The sequence below is a fragment of the Triturus cristatus genome, chromosome 7 (assembly GCF_964204655.1).
Source record: "Triturus cristatus chromosome 7, aTriCri1.1, whole genome shotgun sequence".
In the NCBI taxonomy this organism is placed as follows: Eukaryota; Metazoa; Chordata; class Amphibia; order Caudata; family Salamandridae; genus Triturus; species Triturus cristatus.
Window position 1 is genome coordinate 1,175,872,001 of NC_140590.1, and position 19,358 is coordinate 1,175,891,358.

Consider the following 19,358-nt stretch of genomic DNA (forward strand, 5'->3'; position numbering starts at 1 on the left):
GGTCAAACGGTCCTTCCACCCCATTGCAGCATTGGCCGCGTGCCACACTCGCACCATGACACGCGTGGGGCCCGTTAGGCGAGCGCCGGGCGCGCTAGAGTAGAGCGCTCGATTATGGTCACCACCTGGAAGTAGCATCCTATCCATTTCAAACGCCGGGTTTAAGGCGGGCCCATATAGGCCCTGATTAATCGCAGCTAGCTGGGAGGCCCAATAATACCATTTAATATCCGGGAGGGCAATCCCCCCGTCATACCAGGGGAGCGTCAGCTTAGCCAGGGCAATACGTGGCCTCCCGTCCCAGAACAGGCGGCGCTGCAAACTCTCCACTTCGCGGAAGTAGCGCGCTGGGACGAGGTCCATAGTGTTCTGCAACGCGTATAGGAAACGCGGCAGCGACATCATTTTAAACAATGCCGCCCGGCCGAGCGGCGAAAGCGGCAAACACCGCCAGCGCGGGACATCCTCTTTCAGACGCTGGAGGGGGGGAAGCAAGTTCCGATCATACCGAGCCTCCGGGTCCAGAGTAATGAAGACACCCAGGTACCTAAATCCCTGCGGGGCGACCTGGATCGGACAGCCCCGCGGGAGGATAGGAGCCTCCCCAGAGAGAACATACACACACGATTTAGCCCAGTTGATGACCAGACCGGAGTTACGACCGAATGAATGCAAAACATCAACCAGTACTATGAGTGATTTACGTGGGGAAGCTAGGTACAAGAGGATGTCATCAGCGTATAGGGATACGCGGTCTTCATACTCAGGGGTCCAGCGGAGACCACGGATGGAAGGCTCCCACCGCAGCCACTCCGCCAGGGGCTCCAAGGCAAGTGCAAAGAGGAGCGGCGATAAGGGGCAGCCCTGCCGTGTGCCCCGGCCCAGCTCGAACGGAGCCGACACTCTTCCGTTCACCACCACCTGCGCCAATGGGCCCGAATACAGCAATTTAACCCAACTGATGAACCCTGGGCCAAATCCAAACTTCGCAAGCATCGCCCAGATATATGGCCACTCAAGCGTGTCAAACGCCATGGTGGCGTCTAAGGACGCCAAAATGGCCGGCTCCCGTATGAACGGGGCACGTGCGAGCACACCGTGCAAACGCCGCAGATTAAGGGCTGTGTTGCGATGGGGAATAAAGCCTGATTGGTCCTGATGAACCAAATCGCCCACCACGCCGACCAGCCGATTGGCCAGTACCTTGGCGAGAATCTTGGGCTCCGCATTCAGTAGCGAAATGGGCCGATAGGATGTAACCCAGTCCCGAGGTCTCCCTTCCTTGTGGATGACCACGATTGTAGCCAGACGCTGGTCCGGCGGGAGGGAGCCCACCGAGTGTGCCGCCAGGAACATAGCCCGGAGGTGGGGTGCCAGCGTATCCGGTCGCAACTTGTACAACTCGATAGGGAGACCATTCGGACCCATGGCCTTGCCGGAAGCGACCGAGCGTATGGCGAGGGCGATCTCGTCGGAGGTGGGAGCGGCGTCCAACGACACCCTGTCCTCCCCGGAAAGGGACGGCAGCGCGATATCACTGAGCAGGGCACGGGAATCCTCTTCCGAGCAGGGAGACACCGGGGAATACACCCCCTGGAAATAATCCGCGAAGTAGGAGACAATTTCTTCTGGCTCAGTCACACACACACCATCCGTTTTCTCAATCAGCGGGACCACACGATTCGCTCTCTCTTTTTTGTCCAACCACGCTATAAATTTACCAGCCTTATCACCCACATCATACAGTCGCCCCTGTTGCTCTCTACTGAGGCCCCTGGCCGCCTCCGTGACGAGGGCCCCGTAGGCCGCTTGCTTGAGTTGGAGGACATGTAATGCAGCATCCGTCACCCCACCTTCTAAATTCCCCTCCAACTCGGCTATTTCAGCCTCCATCCGGGTCACCTCCTCCCGCTCGCGCCTCCGGGCGTGGGAAATAAGGGATAGGGCCTCCCCTCGGAGTACTGTCTTGAAGGCCTCCCATAGCGGTACGGCCGAAGGCACAGACCCCACATTCTCATCAAAATATCGCTGAAGGGATTTAATCAATTCAGCACGAATGGTGGGGTCGCTCAGGTACCAAGGATTGATTGGGACCACCCTACCCTCACCCCTCGGAAAGACATCAAAGTGCAGTAGGAGCGGGGAGTGGTCCGAAATACCCCGTGGCAAATGGCGCACCTCTCCCACCCTCCCAACATAGGCCGCCGGGACAAGGACATAGTCTAGTCGTGAGAGACTACCATGGGCTCCCGAGTGGAAAGTGTACTGCAGCTGCGTGGGGTGTTTTAAACGCCAGCAGTCCACTAATCCATTTGTATCCAAGAGGCCGGGTAGCCACACCTGTGCCCGGGGGAGGTCCCTAGGGGGGTGACGATCCAAAGACCCAGATACCACCGCATTAAAATCCCCCCCCACAACTAAAAGCCCCCCCGGAAGGCCAAGGAGAAGGCGCCCAAGGTCCGCAAAGGTGGTCGACTGCAGCCCCGGTGGGATGTATACTGACACAAAGACAACCACTTTGCCCTCCAGTCTTCCCACCAAGACCGTATAACATCCCCTGTCATCGTGGAGCACCTCATCAATCTCCAACGGGAGCGAGTTCTTCACCATGATGCCCACACCCCGTGAGCCGGACGTGAAGCCCGAGTGAGCCACTAGGCGATAGCCACGCCGATTCATGGCGCAGAAGGAGTTGCCAATGAGGTGTGTCTCCTGCAGAAAGACTACATCGGGCGAGATTCGCTTCAAAAACTGCAGGACCACACCCCGTTTGATCCTGTCCCCCAGTCCATTCACATTCCAAGACAACAAAGTTAGTTCCCTACCCCCCATCATATACAGAAGCCATCATTCGTCCCCCGGAGAGCACTTTAGAACTAACACAATAATACGTTTGCCTTGTGATAAAAACGAACAACACCCCATCCCTACCCACCCACCCCGACAGAACTCCCCCCTCCCTGCACCCCTGCATGAGCCCAAACAGCCCCCCCAACGTGCAGTGTGCCTGTCGCCCCATATATAGTTAGACTAACTAAACCCCCTAGAGGAGGAGGGAGAACCCCCAATAGACCCAACACAACCTCCATAGGAGGGGAACTTACAAAAACTGACGCAGAATCAAAAGTGGCATCATTTTCGTCCAGAGTGAGGCCCAATATTAGACCCTCAGTCCTGATCCAGCGTGCCGTCTCCCCCCGCCGCCCCCCCCCCCCGCCCCCCCGATCACGATCCCCGGGCAGAGTATCTAGCCAGTCCCCGGCCGCTTCGGGACGATCAAAGAAGTGCGTGCGACCATCCACCTCCACACGCAGCTTGGCCGGGAAAAGCATGGCGTATTTGAGGTTTAGGTCCCGAAGACGGCGTTTGACGCCTAGGAAGCTCAGTCTCTGCTTCTGGACCGCTGGGGTGAAATCAGGATAAAAATTAACCTCCATATTGTCAAGCTTGACCGGTCCATGCAGTCTGGAGGTTTGCAGGATAGCGTCTCTATCCCGAAAATTAAAAATCCGGGCGATGAGAGGTCTCGGAGGGGCTCCGACCTTCGGCCTTCCCCCGGGAACCCTGTGGGCCCTCTCCACAGCGAAGAATTCGCTCAGCCCCCGTGGCTGGAGATGGGTAGCAATCAGGTCCTCCACAAAGAGATCCGCCGCCGCCTCCTCGCGTCCCTCGGGCACCCCGATAATGCGGATGTTGTTCCTCCGTGCCCGACTCTCGGAGTCCTCCAGGCGTCGATCCATAAGCGCAGTCGCCTGACTATGCCGGCGCACCTCTGCTTGCAAGGCCGCCACATCTGTCGTTAGGCCCGATGCGGTGTGGGCCAAAGACTCTACTCGGTCGTTGGTTTTGGAAAGATCGGCCCTAACCAGGCCAACATCCACGAGGACCGAGTCAATCTTCTGCGCCAGTGTATCAAACCGCTGGCCCACCGAGGCCTTCATCTCGGCAATGGCGCCCATAACATCTCGCAGAGTCAGATCTGCGGGCAGGTCTGGGGCATCAGGAGGGCTCTCAGGGGACTTGCGCGGTCCATCGGGAGATCCCTTCTGGAGGGTATAGCGGTCCATACTGTTGGCCTGATGGACGGCGCCACGCCGGGTCGATTTGGTCTTTGCCCGGTCTCCATCTGGTTTCGTGGCCATGGCCACCAGTCTCCCAGTCGCACCAGCCACGTCGTGTAGGGCAGGAAAGCAGGGCCACGAGCTCCGGGGGGGCCCCCTCAGAGCAGCGGGGTGGATCACAGCCTGCAGGCAGGCAGGGTCTCCCAGCAAGGCCACACCACACCAACACCAAGGGCTCCGCGACCCAACCTCGCAGAGACGACAAGGTGGTGCGAAAGCGAAAGCGAAAGTGCGGGGTACGCGAGTCGCCAGGCCCTGCCTGCCGCTGTTGTTCACTTTGTCACTGGATCACCCCACAGCGCAAATCCGGGGTCCGGCGAGGGGAAGGCCGCACACCTCAATCGGTGCTCACTCCGGTGTCCGAGGTCCGATTCGGAAGCGGGAAACGGGTGCCACCTCAGCTCAGGTTCACCAACATAGTCCCCTCATCCAGGGCAGGATAATTTCAGGATAATCGTAGGAGGTTGCGGAGGTCCTCGGGAGCCTCGCACCTACGCGGCCATCTTGGTTGCGCGCTAGGCTCCTCCTCCGATTATTGGATCTTTGTTGGAAAACTGGCTCAGATCCTTGGTGCATATAACGCTATGGTTCTGAATGATAGTCATTGGGAGTTAATTCAGACAATTGTTATGTTATGTGTATTTGTAAAGTGCACTATCAACCTCAAGGGTATCATTGTGCTGAGTAGGGTGTGTGCCCAGCCCTGCCTATGGTAAGCTGGGTAATTGAAAAGCCAGGTCTTCAGCATCTTGTGGGATTGAAGAAGACATGAGGAGGCTCTGATGTGGAGTGCAGGGTCATGCCATGCTTTAGGAGTGACGTATGGGAACGTCTGTCCTCCTGCTCTGGTTCTGTATATGGTTGGGATGTTTGCGAGTAGGATCCTGCAAAGAGGAGGGGTCTGGGTGGTTGGTGGAAGGAGATGTGACTGTTCAGGTAGGTGGTTGTGAGTTGTGTGGTGCCTTAAATGAATGTGTGAGGAGTTTCAATTGAGCGCATTTGTGTATCATGAGCCGGTGCAGGTCCCTGGTGAGTGTGCCTTGTGCACTGTCAGTGCCTGTCCAAAGAGGGCATGAAAGAGCCTAAAGCGGATCATATATTCAAAGCTGTTTTGAACAGGGGGCCCCAAAATACGTTTGGCGCAGGGCCCCATAATCCTTAAAATGTCCCTGCTTTTATATCACTTTGAGCCTAGATGTCTGAACCATTGAGGCCTGCGCCCCTAAAGCATGCCTATCAGGGATCATATTCTTGAACTCCCTTAACCCGTCGCGCACTTTCAGCTGCCATGTCATCATAAAAGAGAAATCATTCAGCACAGAAAAACAACTTTTCTTTTATAACTTTTGCCAGTATCGATTACTTAATTCTGTAATCTGCGAAGTTGACCATGATTGTGCGAGGATATTTGGGGGGAGATTGGAAGGCGGGGACCCTGTGTGCCGGCATAGTAGTCAAGTCTTGAGAATGTTGTGGGAGGACAAGTGATCTGATCCAAGACTTGACAAACGGAATGGGGCCTGCATTGTCCTCCTTTGTCGGTGGAAGCTGTTTGATGGTAGTCAGATGATCCGGTTTGGGCGTTAACCATTTTTTGCATGGTGGAAATGTGCTCGTCTGAAGGTAACAGTGCATACGTGTGTGCAGATTCTCTTCTTTGCAGCTTGATGTATTGCCCCTCATTTTGGTACTTCCAGCTCTTTCTCCTAATATGATAACCAGCAGGCTTTTGGGGATATTTAGAGAGCTGTTCAAAATTGGTGGATATCCCATAAGCAGTATTTCGAGTACCTGCATGGCTATACACTCTAAATAGGGCGATCAGGGCATATGGCAATTTTTGGCAAATATCCCACATCTGCCTAATTCTAAATAACTACATGTCTTTGAGCAGTGGGTTTGTGTTCCTGTTTGCCCAAATAGTCTGGGGACAATGAGCTGGCCATGTTACTTAAATAATGGCTGCGCTATTTATTTTCTTCAGGGTATGCCGTCACGCTCATACGGAGCAACGGAGAGCTCCTCTACGTGACGGGAGCCCCACGATACCAACATGTGGGGAGAGTGGATGTGTTCCAGAGAGACCAAGACAGTGGTGTTTGGAGAACCAGACAGCACTTGGTGGGGGATCAGGTGAGTCATTCTAGGGCAAAGGTGGGTGTGTACCCCTTTATAGTCATCCCCACTGGGTAATGTGACACAAGAACTGAGGGCAGCAAAGCACCCACTTGCTTATTAGTAGATTTATCATCATATTTTAGAAGCACACTCTACAAACCTCTATTAACACAGACAATTGCCAAGCCGTTCTATTGAACAGTCATCCGCCCTCAATTTGATGCATGGACCATATCTGGTCCTCCACGTCTCAATAACTCTTTAGGGCTTTTGTAGTTTTAAGTCTTTCTTTTGTCATTCCTAGTGTGCACAACTCACTGCTTCTTGTAATGCCATGGAATGCGACAGGTTAAGGCTATTTGTTTTCCAGCACTTTTTTCGTCCTTAGACAATGATTTAGCAGAGACAGTCTTGAATTAACTTCGTAAATTAATTTTCGCCCTGCCACTTCCTGGAGTCAGTTCCACTCTTTTGCCATTCATTCTTTCAGGAAGAGTTTCTGTTTGCTACACCTAAGCATATCCTCCCCAAACATGACATATCATGAGCCCTTGCTCGAGACTAGAGCCACACCTCCACCGGAAGAAGCCCAACTAGCTTATCACTTCTCCTAACACATGACCTTCCTTTTTAATGAATTCATTTATCCTTTATTTATGTATTGAGGATTTTAAAGGTATCACATGCTGCACGCTTCAGAGTACAATGAACTGACAAGGAGCTAAGTTGGCAAGTTTTTAGGAGCTTTTGTGTGACATGTTCACATCGGCTGTCTGACAATGGGTGGCATTTCCTGGATTTACGTATGACTCCATGAGCAACACTTTATCGTACATTTAATTGAACTCCCATCTCATACATTTAACACACCTATACCAGAAGTTGACACAAGCGACCACCCCTTCCCCACCCGAATGTAGACATTATTCAAAGTAGTCCAGTGACTGACCACTAATAGAGGGTAGTCTTCACAGTAGAAGAAATGACTCCACCAATTACCAGCCAATATCGTTACTAGACTCTTCCATTAAGGTAATGAGCAGGATTCTGTTGAAAAGGCTCGAATCCTGGGCCTCAGATAACAAAATCCTCTCACAAGCCCAATATGGGTTCAGGAAGGGCTTATGTACATTGGAATAGTGTGTCAACCTTGATCTTCTTATCAGCAAGTACACATTAGTGAAAGGGGGTGACCTGTTCTTATGTTTTGCTGACTTAAGTAGTGCTTTCGACCTTGTGGACCATTCCATATTATGGAGTATACTACTGGATACTGGTGCTCCAAAATAAATTGTTTATTTTTTGGCAAGACTTTACGAACGTCTATCCAGTAGAGTGCGCTATGGCACCGCAGGCGAATGTACCCCGTTTTTTAACGTTAAAAGGGGCATCCGACAGGGTTGCGTTTTGGCCCCACTTTTGTTTTCATTGTTTATTAACCAAGTGGATGCAACCCTAAAACAGATATCCACAGATGCCCCTCTGATAGATGGCCAGGTTGTCCCAATTTTATTATATGCAGACGATGCGGTTTTATTGTCACGTACTCCAATAGGCCTCCAGCGTCTTATTAATAATTTTATGATGTTTATTATTGGCAGAAAACTTTTAATTAACAAATCTAAGACATTTGTTATGACATGTGGGAAAAAACACCTAAACCAAGCAAGGCCTTTTTTCTGGAGGGTACAAAAATGCACTTGGTTAAATCTTTTTGTTATCTCGGCGTAACCTTCGCAGGAAATGGGAAATGGTTATGCGAATATGATAACATACGACATAAAATGAGTAGAACTATCAATAGTATTTTCAGATTTTCAACCAAAGTGGGAGCCAGAAGAATTAAAGATATGGTTGCCATGTATAATGCTAGGTGTGTATCTTCTGCCTTCTATGGTGCAGGCATTTGAGGGCACCATTCTGAGAAGTCATTACAGCAAGACGAAAACACTTTTCTTAAACGCTTGCTGAGCGTTCCCCCTTCGGCCTCTGTAGATTTGATACATCAGGAAGTGGGACTCAACTATATCTCAGATTTAGCTGCCTTACGCCCTCTTCTATTATGGCGCTCTATCTGGTTGAAAGAGGAAACGTTATTTACACAACGTATTATTAAAGACTGTCTGAAGTTGGACCATTGTTCTCGTATCCCCTGGTTAAGTTTTATTCATTACTGGTATAGACTTTTGTTTAATTGTAATATCTATATAGAACCAGAGTATGTGGCTTTAATTTCAAAAAGTGAGATTAAAGAAACCTTCTCAGACTATAAAGGGGTGGTATGAGAGAGATTAATTGGGAAACAACCCACTTTGATATACTACCAACAATTAAATCTTAAAGCTGGTTGCCAGGCATATCTGACTGATGTAACGAAATCCACTTATCGTTTTGTCCTGACACGTTTAAGGCTAGGGATTGTTCATCACCTTATGGCTTTCCCGATTTTGAAAAAAAGCACCAGCTCTGTGTGCCCTTGCGATAATATGTCTAAGCAAAGTTGTCGCCACTTTTTAATGTTTTGTAAATTTTATCTTTTATTAAGGAAATTTTACTTGAAACCCTTGTTTTTAAAATATAATATTCGGTCCATTAAAAATGCTATGAGGTTAGTTTCCACCCTGGAAAGCCCGGATGTTTGCTTTTATGTGGCATCTTACATTTTAAAAAGTATTGCTGCTAGGAAATCCATCATTCTTTAAGTTTGTATATAATATGAAGTGGTGCATTGAATATAGTGGTTAAGGCATTGCTGTACGTTTTCTGCATAATTTGCACAGAATTGAATACAGCTGACATGTGTCACTTTATAGTAGCCAAAATAGGAATATAGCTGGCATATGACACTTTATAGCGTAATTTGCACATAATGTACAATGTTAGCACATGTCACTTTTTGTAAAATTTGTAGGCATTTCACTGTGTATTCTATTTTGAGAATGTTGCAGAGGCTGTTAAAATGAATAATGTTTTCTTCCTTTTTTTGTTTTTGTTGTTGCTTATATGGTTGTTATTACAAACCGAATAAAGCTTTTGAACTTGAACTTGACTCCACCAATCAATCTGCCCTTTTAGGAATTACCTTGAGCACCAGGAATCAAATATAGTGTGACCTCTCCCTGCAGCATGGCAGTCAGAGCTACTCCGACAATTCACTTCCTTCAGGTCTCATGAAGCAGCACTGGCTTCTTCAAGGTCTTCTATTACAATTAACTCCCTCCTGGTCCAATGTAAGCACTTGCTCATAACTAAAAACGTGTAAGGCCAGCAGCAGGCAAAGTAGAAGGGTAGGTGGATGACACGCAGGAAAAAAACAAAAATAAGAACTTACCTGCCGCCCACCACATCGCCGCTCTTCTGCTCCTCTCTGGCTCCACTGCAGCACTGGCTCCCAGACTCCCCTACGGCCAATCCAGACGCTACTCTCATGCTGCCGGCAGCATGAGAGAAGTGCCGGGATTGGACTTTGTGGCCTGGATTTGTGCTACCAGAGAGACTGGGAGCCTGTGACTGCTGTCACCACCCCAGTAATCCAGCTTGGGTTGGAGACATCTCAGAGTGCATGTTGGTTTGGCCATCCTAAAACAGACAGCCAAACCAACATGCGCACTGACAGCAGTGCCCACCACTTCACCTCTGTGACTGTCATCGCAACGTCCCCGCCCCCAAGACTCGGCTCTTAGAAGGCAAATAAAATGATAAGCCTGCCTTATTATAGTTTTTTTAAACCATTTTTTAGGTTGCTGGCGGGGGGGGGCTTGGGGGGCTACAGTCCTCTGCCATACCAGAGGAGCCACCGCAGTGAATGGCCCAAATCACCTGCAGGCAGCTAACTCCTACTACTACTACTACTGCTACTACTCCAGCTGCTACTGCTACGGTGATTACCAACACTCTCCTGGACTGCACTTTTCACCTACAAATTACTGATTACAAGTGTGTTAGTCTAATTAGCTCATGGAAAGCAAAACAAGACTGCAACACCCAGAATGCATTAGGCTATCATGCAAAAGACCAGGACTGGGAACAGTGTCTGCAGTGACCTGGAGGTTGGTGGTCACCTTATTCCTTGCCACAAGTAGACTCTTACTGCTTGTTTTGGGCACACCGATCAATCAGTGGTGAATACTGCTGCATTGAGAAATGCCAATAGAAAAACATAAGTTACCTGACGAATGACATTGAAGAGTGCAGTCCTCTATGTGTGCTTCATCTGATAGTTATACATCTATCTCAACTTGTCCTATGTAAGTGGCATGGGGGAAAAAGTGTTTTGGGACCCCCCTTTTCTTGGCGCCTGCTTGACGGATCACCCCGAAACTTTCCAAGAAGAAGCTGAGGTGGATTAACTTTTATTTGGGAAAGTTTTAGAAGAACCAAGTCACACTAAAGTTATTAGCAAAACAAAAAGAGCTCTTGCTATGGAAACTCTGACTTTGCGCATCAATGACGAGTGCAGACCTCCAATTTATCTTAGTCCTCTGCCATAACGCGTTTCGGCCGTTCAAGCGGCCTTGATCACATGACCATATCACATGATATATATATATATATATATATATATTACCTACTGGCGGTCGCCAGTAGGTAGTTATAGTTAGGACCCCTTTGCCATAGGAAATCCGCAACATTCTATTTTGAATAACTTTGGCGCCGGTCGACGAATCCTCGCGAATTTTTCAAAATAGGTGGGGCGCTACGCTCCGCTCCTACCCTGAAAGTCTCGGGGGGATTCGTCAAGCGGGGGCCGAGAAAAAAGGGGGGTCCCAAAACGCGTTTTTCCCATGCATTTTTCCATAGGACCTTTAGACACAGCTACAGCCCGAACGGCTGAACAGAATTACTTGAAATTTGGCAGAGAGGTAGCCATAAGGTCAAGGAAGTGCCTTTTGCAGGTCTGATGTAAATCTGTGCAGTATTTCCTGAGAAAATAGCATTTAAAAGCATATATATATGTGGGCGGAGCCTAACCACACATCTCATCCTGAGATCTGATTGGCTGTCAGCACTTCATCCAAGAAGTGTTGGCAGCCATCTTGGGACCAATATACATGATAGCACCTCATTAAAAAGCATTGCAGTTAATAGAAGGTTTTAAGACTTTAGTTACATTATAAATCATTTGTTGATGGTACCATACTCATTTTAGGAATTGTGGTATGTTCTAAGGTGATTTCACCATGTGAAAAAGCCTTCTGCTGGGATATCATGATTGAGAGAAAAATATTTTCTCATGCTTTTACCACAGAGGTTTGGAAGGTGATCTATAACCTAAACTGAGAGCTTATTTTCTGTAAATTCACATTATCTTTCTCAGACATGTGAGAATGAAGTCTGACATTCTCAGTAAAACATGTACATCCAACAAGGGCAGAGACTGTCAGTTGATTCCTTTGTGTTCTACTGCAGCTTCCCAGAGTGTTCCAAAGAACTACTAGAGCGCTAACAGTCCTACTTATGATAAACGTATGGCACACCTGAAGCCATCTTGCTTGGATTAAAGTGGTAACTCTTAAAACATTTAATATAAAAAGGAACAAAATGAGGGGGTTCATTTTTCCATAAAAAGTATGATTAGTGCTGCAGAAAGAAAAATTAGGGCACATTTTGAGTGACTTCTCAAATCCTCTTCTATTTCATTAAAAAATTCTGACATGCAGACTGAAACATTCACTTTCAATACCAGCAGCAGTTTTCCCTGGTGAACAGTAGCTTTACTACAGTGATCTAATGAGCAAAAAGAGTGCTAACATTCTGAATTTATGGCAAATGTGTGACACATCTGAATGCCTTCTTGATGGAATCAAAGTAAAAAACTGAAAGTATTTCCTACTGAGGAGACTGCAGTAAATGAGGAAATTAGGAAACTTCATAACAAATAAGTCTCCCAAGATGGCCACCAGAGACAAAAGAGCCCAAATGTAGCCCAAATATCACCCAGATGTAGCCCAAGTATAGCCCAATGACAGAATGTCCCAGAATGTTCTTAAAAACAACTAGAGCGCTTACTGTCTTCATTATGACAAAAGTATGGCACACCTGAAGCCATCTTGATTGGAATAAACTGGTAACACTTAAAACATTTAATTTAAAAAGGAACACAATGAGGGGGTTCATTTTGCCATAGAAATTATGATTAATGCTGAAGAAAGAAAATGAGGGCACATTTTGAGTGACGTCTCAAATCCTCTTCTATTTCATTAAAAAATTCTGACATGCAGACTGAAACATGCACTTTTAATACCAGGAGCAGACTTCCATGGTGAACAGTAGTTTTACTACAGTGATCTAATGAGCAACTAGAGTGCTAACATTCAGAATTTATGGCAAATGTGTGACATATCTGAATACCTTCATGATGGAATCAAAGTAAAAAACTGAAAGCATTTCCTAGTGAGGAGACTGCAGTACATGAGGAAATTAGGAAACTTCATAACAAATAAATCTCCCAAGATGGCCACCGGAGACAAAAGAGCCCAAATGTAGCCCAAAATCACCCAGATGTAGCCCAAATATAGCCCAATGACAGAAGTGTGCAAAACACTTATTATTTTGTGTTTTTGCAGTGTTATATAGTACAGACTTGTCAGGTATTGGAGTGCTTTACATGAGCATTGGTTACATCACACAAGAACAAATTCATTTTAATTGTAGACATGGGGAGACTAAGTGATTTGACCAGAATCACAGAATGTCGAGCTGAAGCAGAAACTTCAACCTGGTTCCCCAGTTGCAAAGTCTGCAGTTCTGGAAGTAACACCACATCCTCTCCCCTAAGTGCAACATTTAATCAAGTGGTCAACTGGATAAAAAAACATAAAGATAACAAATAATTTAAAAGTGCTTTATCGCTATTTGAAAACTCAGAAAATATGTCCTTATTTTAGTCTTTTAGAGCACTAACCATAATTTTGATGCCAATAAGACCCTCTCATATATGTAATTTCTAAAGGAAATGCTCTAGGTATTACAGTTTTGATTACATCAAGATGATGTCAGGCGTTCCACACTTTTGTAATAAATATAGAATGTTAGCAATCTAGTTGTTCATTAGGATACTGTTGAGAGGCAGAGGCCAGGGGCACGGACTCTGAAAATTGAAGGCAGGTAGGAGGGTGCAAAGGCAACAATTTAACCACACTGAGCAGGCAGGAAGGGCCGTGGAAGCACAACAGACTATGGAGGGCAGTGGAAAGGGGGGCAGGGGCAACAAACCAACAATACAGGACTTGCAAGAGAGGCTATTGGAGGGAAGATCTATTACGAGTCAAGGAAGCTAGGGGCGGTCCCCAGAGCCCCAGGAGCCACCACAGAACTGAGCAGGAGAGTGAGTCAGGGACAAAAGGGGCACCTTAATTTGAGCCGGGGTGCCTAGGAACGCTTGCTCCACAAATGAAGAAAACAGACATATGAGACATGGAATTGGAGGCAGAATACAATGGCAGTTTAATGAGAAGATGCAACTTCAAAGAAACCGCAGAATAGAGACATAAAGTACAAAATACAGAATCCAGATAATCATACAGCTGTCATGATATTCTCTGTATCTCAATTAATGTACTGACAGAGAGAGAGAGAAAACACATCTATAAATGCACCAAGGAAAATGTTACCTAGGAACAATCACGTTTACTCTTAGAGCAAGCATTCCTGCAATTACAATACAAAATCTTTTAAATGCAAAAGTAAAGAGAACAATGGTTAAACATAACATGACATTTCATATAGGTAAAATAGAATAAGATACTTCAAGCAAAGCAGAGCAACACATTTTAAGCAAAGGAAGACAAGAGCTCCCAGCTCTTGGGGAAAACCTGCACAGCCTGTTAACCTACATACAGACGGCGAGGTAGTCCGTCGATATCTGTGGGTGCTCCCTTTTTATATCATTTTGTGGGCTCCTTTGCACGCTACATCTACCTACGTATGCTACCCAAAAGCTTCGTCTGCAGATTTTACCAGACATTTCGTCATTTACCCACTTAATGCTGACAATGGACTGGGTGAAAAGGTCAGTCTCTCAGGCCAATCGCTTATCGTAAGTTCCATAGAGCAAGCAGAAAATAATGGGTATTGTACGGGAATTCAATATATTCATGTATAAAATCTCCTCAGTTCTCCTAACTTGACGCTCTGCGGTTGCCACTTCCTTAAAAGCGGGAAACCTGCCCAGGAAGCAAGTACCAGTCCAGGATGCAGCCTACTGTATGTCGACAGCTTCAGGGGGATGTTGAACTTTGATACCGAGCACGGAGCACTCGGGTAGGGTGGGGGCTACTAGTTTGGAGCAGAAGGCCTCGCAGACCTGCCTTCAGACTGCTATACACTGAAATTGCAGAGCTATGGTCAATTTAACAAAGAGGCCTACATATTGAACAGAAGGGCCTACACAGGGGTTTTATGCTGGCTGAGTGGTAAGGATGTCTCAGGATAATTATATAGCAACACAGGACCCGCTGGTCAATTTAATACGCCCTACAAATGCGGCTGGCAGGGCAAGGACAAGGGTCTCATACTTCAGGTGTGGACAGAACGGGCCAGGGGCCCCCTGTGATACAAAATCTACCCTCCTTCAAGGCTGTGGCAATGTAATAGACCATTGTGGGCAGAAGGAAGAGGCAATGGTAGTACAACCATACATGCCAACAGACCCAATTCAGCCAGGAAACGTCCAATGTTTTTAAGCTCAAATGGGCTTTATTTGATCTGTCTCCTGTCTACAATATCCTCTTTTTCAATGTAACTCAAAGGGGAAAATCAATAATCCAGTTTTTTTTCAAAATCTCCCTCTTACCAAGTTCAAAATGTTCGCAAGTATGGTACATTGGATCATGGAAGGAAATGGGATAGGGACATGGACTTGGATAACAGAGGACAGGAGGGACATGGAGAGGTGCACCAAACTGGCCCTGCAGGGCAGGCATCAGGGTTTGCAGCAGCACAATACACCACACAGGGCACGCAGGACGGGAGTGCAGCACAACAATCCATAGAGAGCAAGAGGGAGGGGACAGGACCATGCACATGGACAACAGAGAACAGAGGGGCAAGAGGCAATGGTAGCTAGCTGACCATAATGGACAGACAGGAGAGAAAGCTGCAGCATAACAGACCATAAAGGGCAGGAGGGACAGATCAGGGGCATTACAATGGAACAGACAAGCCAGGAGGGAGGGAGTAGGGGTCTGCACATGTAAACAGAGGTCTGGCGGCAAGGGGGCAGGGCAGGAGCAGCAAGATAGCCATGGAGGTCAGGCAGGATGGGCACTAGAAGCAAGACACACCATGAAGAGCAACAGTGAGACTGTGATGGCATACACACAGACCATGGAGGGAAGGTGGGAGGGGGTCAGGGACAGCTAACTGACCACACAGGGAAGGTGGGAGGGGCCATGGCAGCACAGAAGACCATGCATGGCAAGTGGGAGGGTTAGTGGCAGCACAATGGCTATGATGGGCAAGAAGGAGGGTGCAGGGGCATGCACAAAGGACGATGGAGGATAGAAGGGAGGGTCAGGACCTGTGCACAGACAAGAAAGTTCAGGGGAAGGGGCCTCACAACAGACCGCACGGGGCAGGCAGGAGGAGCAGTTGTAGCACAACAGACCAGGGAGGGCAGAAGGGTGTGGCAGTACAATGGACCATGTAGGACAGGAGGAAGAGGATAGGGGCATGGCATGTGGACAGGCAGGTGGAGGTGGCAGGGACAGGTTACAGTCATCTGACAATGCTAGGCAGGTGGGAGGGGAGTGGCAGCTCAACAGAACACTCAGAGTAGATACGAGTGGCAGGTCCATGGGACATGGTGGGCAAAAAGGATGGAGCAAGGGCATGCACAAAGACATCGGAGGGCAGGGGGAAGGAGAATAGGGGCAGCAAGCTAAGCACAGAGTTTAAGCAGGAGGTCAATGATGGGGCATAGAATTGGGCAATGGAGGGCAGGAGGAGTGGACTGGTATATCATACTAAATTGAGGGCAGTGGCAGCACATCAGACCATGCATGGCAGGAGGGAGGAGGCTAGTCCATGGATTCACACAACAGAGGATAGGGAGGAGGGGGATGGGGCAGCAAGCTAACTGTTCAGAGAAGGCGGGTATTAGGAACTTTATTGTTTTTAAAACATTGTGTCTGTGCGAACTACTTAAAATATGAACAAGTATGCAGCATAATCTCACTTTTATTCAGGAAGAAGAGGACGTTTGTGACTGTGACTCTGGGCTCACTTGGCAGAAACACCCCCTGACCCTCCACCCCTATCGCAAAATGTAATGCCCGTGAAAAGGGTAGGTGAACACAGTGTTATATAGAACATAGTCCTGAGAGCACGATTGAAAATGAAAACTAGATATAGTGTATGGTATAAACTATGCACCAAAAAGTGTGATATAAGATGAACCGGGCGTGAAATATAATATGCAATACATTGTGCGCAATGACATATTCATTGGAGAGCGCGAGATAGCACAGGCACTAGCGCGTGCTATGCGATATACGCCTTGGAGTGTAATATGCACAGGGCAGTGTTGTGTAACCTAACTAGTCTCTAAAGTTGTAATATAAAATATGTGCTGGAGAGTGTAACGTTGCATATGCACTGTGACAAAAATATGGATCCCAGATTGTAATATGTATGGCATAGCACTGTGCGTTATAACATAGGCATCGAGGAAGGCACGTTAGATGGGGCAATATAACCCGTGCGAAGACAAGTGTGGGATGACATATTCACGGGGTACGGGGTGGTGTTACAGTGCACATGGGCTAGAGAGTGTCATAGCATATGCACTAGCTAGTGGAATACAACACAGAGGTGTGTGGCACTCGGCAGGCAATGGTGGGTGTAACACAGCATTGGGATCTGTCAGGAGCGCGCTGTGACTCTCAAGTGATGTTCGTCCCCTTTCCAGAGAGTAAAATAAAAAGTATTACACATCCGGCAGTGGATGTGTGTTTTATTAACCGTGAGGGGGGTTTCTTGCATAGTTTTGGTCGAATTTTTGTCGAATCCCCTTTGAATGGCTTGGTGTGCATGTGTATTAAATGTGCCCGTCAATAGCTACCCATGTTTGTATAAATAAACGACAAGGGTGTCTATCGGGATTAGGCACGGTAGGGCATCAGACATGTCAGAGCTTCACTAGTGTTGTAAATACATTCCACGTGGATTCATTGCATGCATAGTCGCCTTTTAATGAATATCACGCAAATCGTCATGGTGATAGGTACGTACGGTTTGTCCAGCATGTCCTAGGTGTGTCTATAAATATATATTTTTTAAAAATAATAAAAAACAGTGGCCGTCCATGGGGATTGGGGTCAAAAAAATAGAATTAGGAGACAGGCCCTGGGGGATGGGGTCATCAGGGCCAATAAATTAGAATAAGAAGGGGAACCACACAGCCCCCCTTCTTAAAAAATTAAAATAAATAAAAGACTGGCATCGTGCCGGAGGCCATGCCCCCTCCGTGCAGCACTCTGCAAACGCGCCCCCAACAGGCATCTCCAGTATGCGCCAGGGAGCTGCGCTGCAGACAGGTGTTCTGAGGCCAAGCCCCTTTTTACACCTCTCTGCAACGCAGCTCTGTGGCGCTTACTGGAGGTACCTAGTGGTCTAGTTTGACCCTAGGGACCCTTAGGATTCAAGGGGACTTAATCTCTCAACTTAGAACAGCCACAGGGCGCGTTTACACAGTGGTGAAAGGAGGGGACGGGGCCTGAGGTGACGTGTGCAAACACGCACTATGGCACGTTTTAAATTGGGGATATAATTTCCCTTCAATACTGAGGGCCCCTGGGGGCTAACTAGCCCACCAAGTGCTTCCAGTAAGCGCCACTGAGCTGCATTGCAGAGAGGTGGTCCAGGCCGTGCCACTTTTGACACCTCTCTGCAACGCAGTTCTGTGGCACTTACTGAAGGTACCTAGTGGGCTAGTTGGACCCTAGGGACCCACAGGATTCAAATGAACTTAATCTCCCAACTAAAAATGGACACAGGGCGTGTTTACACAGTGGTGAAGGGAGGGGACGGGGCCTGAGTTAACGTGTGCAAAAACGCCCTGTGGCCTGTTTTAAGAGGTAGTTTTAATCCCCATGCCCTATTAAATACTAGGGGCTTACAGAGGAGGTCATGCTAATCACAGGGGGACCCCAACGCATAATGTTCCCTAGTGTATGAAGGTGTTTTCACTGTATTCTAAGTGTCTTTTAACATAGCACTGGCTCTAGGACTGGTTAGTCAGACTCAGTTACCACCAGTATCCGTCTGAAAAAGTTGAGGGTACAGGATGATTTTGCAACAAGGCTTCTTTCTGCTCTTCTTTTTGTTCTTTCTGCACGTTATCCTTCTTCCTGCACTTATCTTCGTATTTGAGGACTTCTGTTGCTTCTTTCTGCACTTCTTTTGTTTCTTTCTGTGCATTTTTTCTTCTTTCTTCACATGTCCTATCTCTGTAGGCATAGTTAGAAATTAGCATTTAAAAAACCTTTGAAATTCACAGAAAAAACCATAGGTTTCAGGCACGTTATAGTTAGGAATTAGCATTTAAAAAACCTCAGAAATTCACTGAAAAAACCACAGGTTTCAGGGGTGTTATAGTTAGCTGGACTTTTCACTTGTACAAAACCATTGAAATTCCCCCGTTATAGTTAGTTCAGCTAACTATAACTCGCGCGCCCGCAATGCACTGCTGATGACGCCACATATTACATCACTCATGACATCACTGATGACATCTCAAATGACATCACTGATGACATCACTGATGACATCATCCTTGTGATAGAGTGGCAGACCTCCTCTCACCCTAATATAACCTTTGATAAACACATTCAAAAATAGAGACTAAAATTTTCAAAACAATGGACATACCAATACCAGTTACAACAACCTCTTCAGTAATTCTAAGATCCACATACACATCCACTCATTCACCAACAGTCCTACACAGTCACTCATACATGTACTCACTCATCATATGTACTCATACACCTATACATCCTGTTACACAATGCCACTTATCCATAGAGTTACTCACATACATAGTCACTCATGCTAATAAAGAATCAAACATACATTTACTTGCATATACAGTTATACACACACCACCACACTTACTTC

At 47.3% G+C, this 19,358-nt stretch overlaps 1 protein-coding gene across 1 annotated transcript in view; it reads left to right on the forward strand.

Annotated features, from left to right (window-relative positions):
- LOC146811372 (integrin alpha-M-like) overlaps positions 1-19,358 on the forward strand; it is a 278,712-nt gene that overhangs the window by 175,714 nt on the left and 83,640 nt on the right. Inside the window, exon 12 of the mRNA XM_085618488.1 lies at positions 6,106-6,254. Coding sequence (XP_085474614.1) covers positions 6,106-6,254 — 149 coding nt within the window. The remainder of the gene's footprint in view (positions 1-6,105; positions 6,255-19,358) is intronic.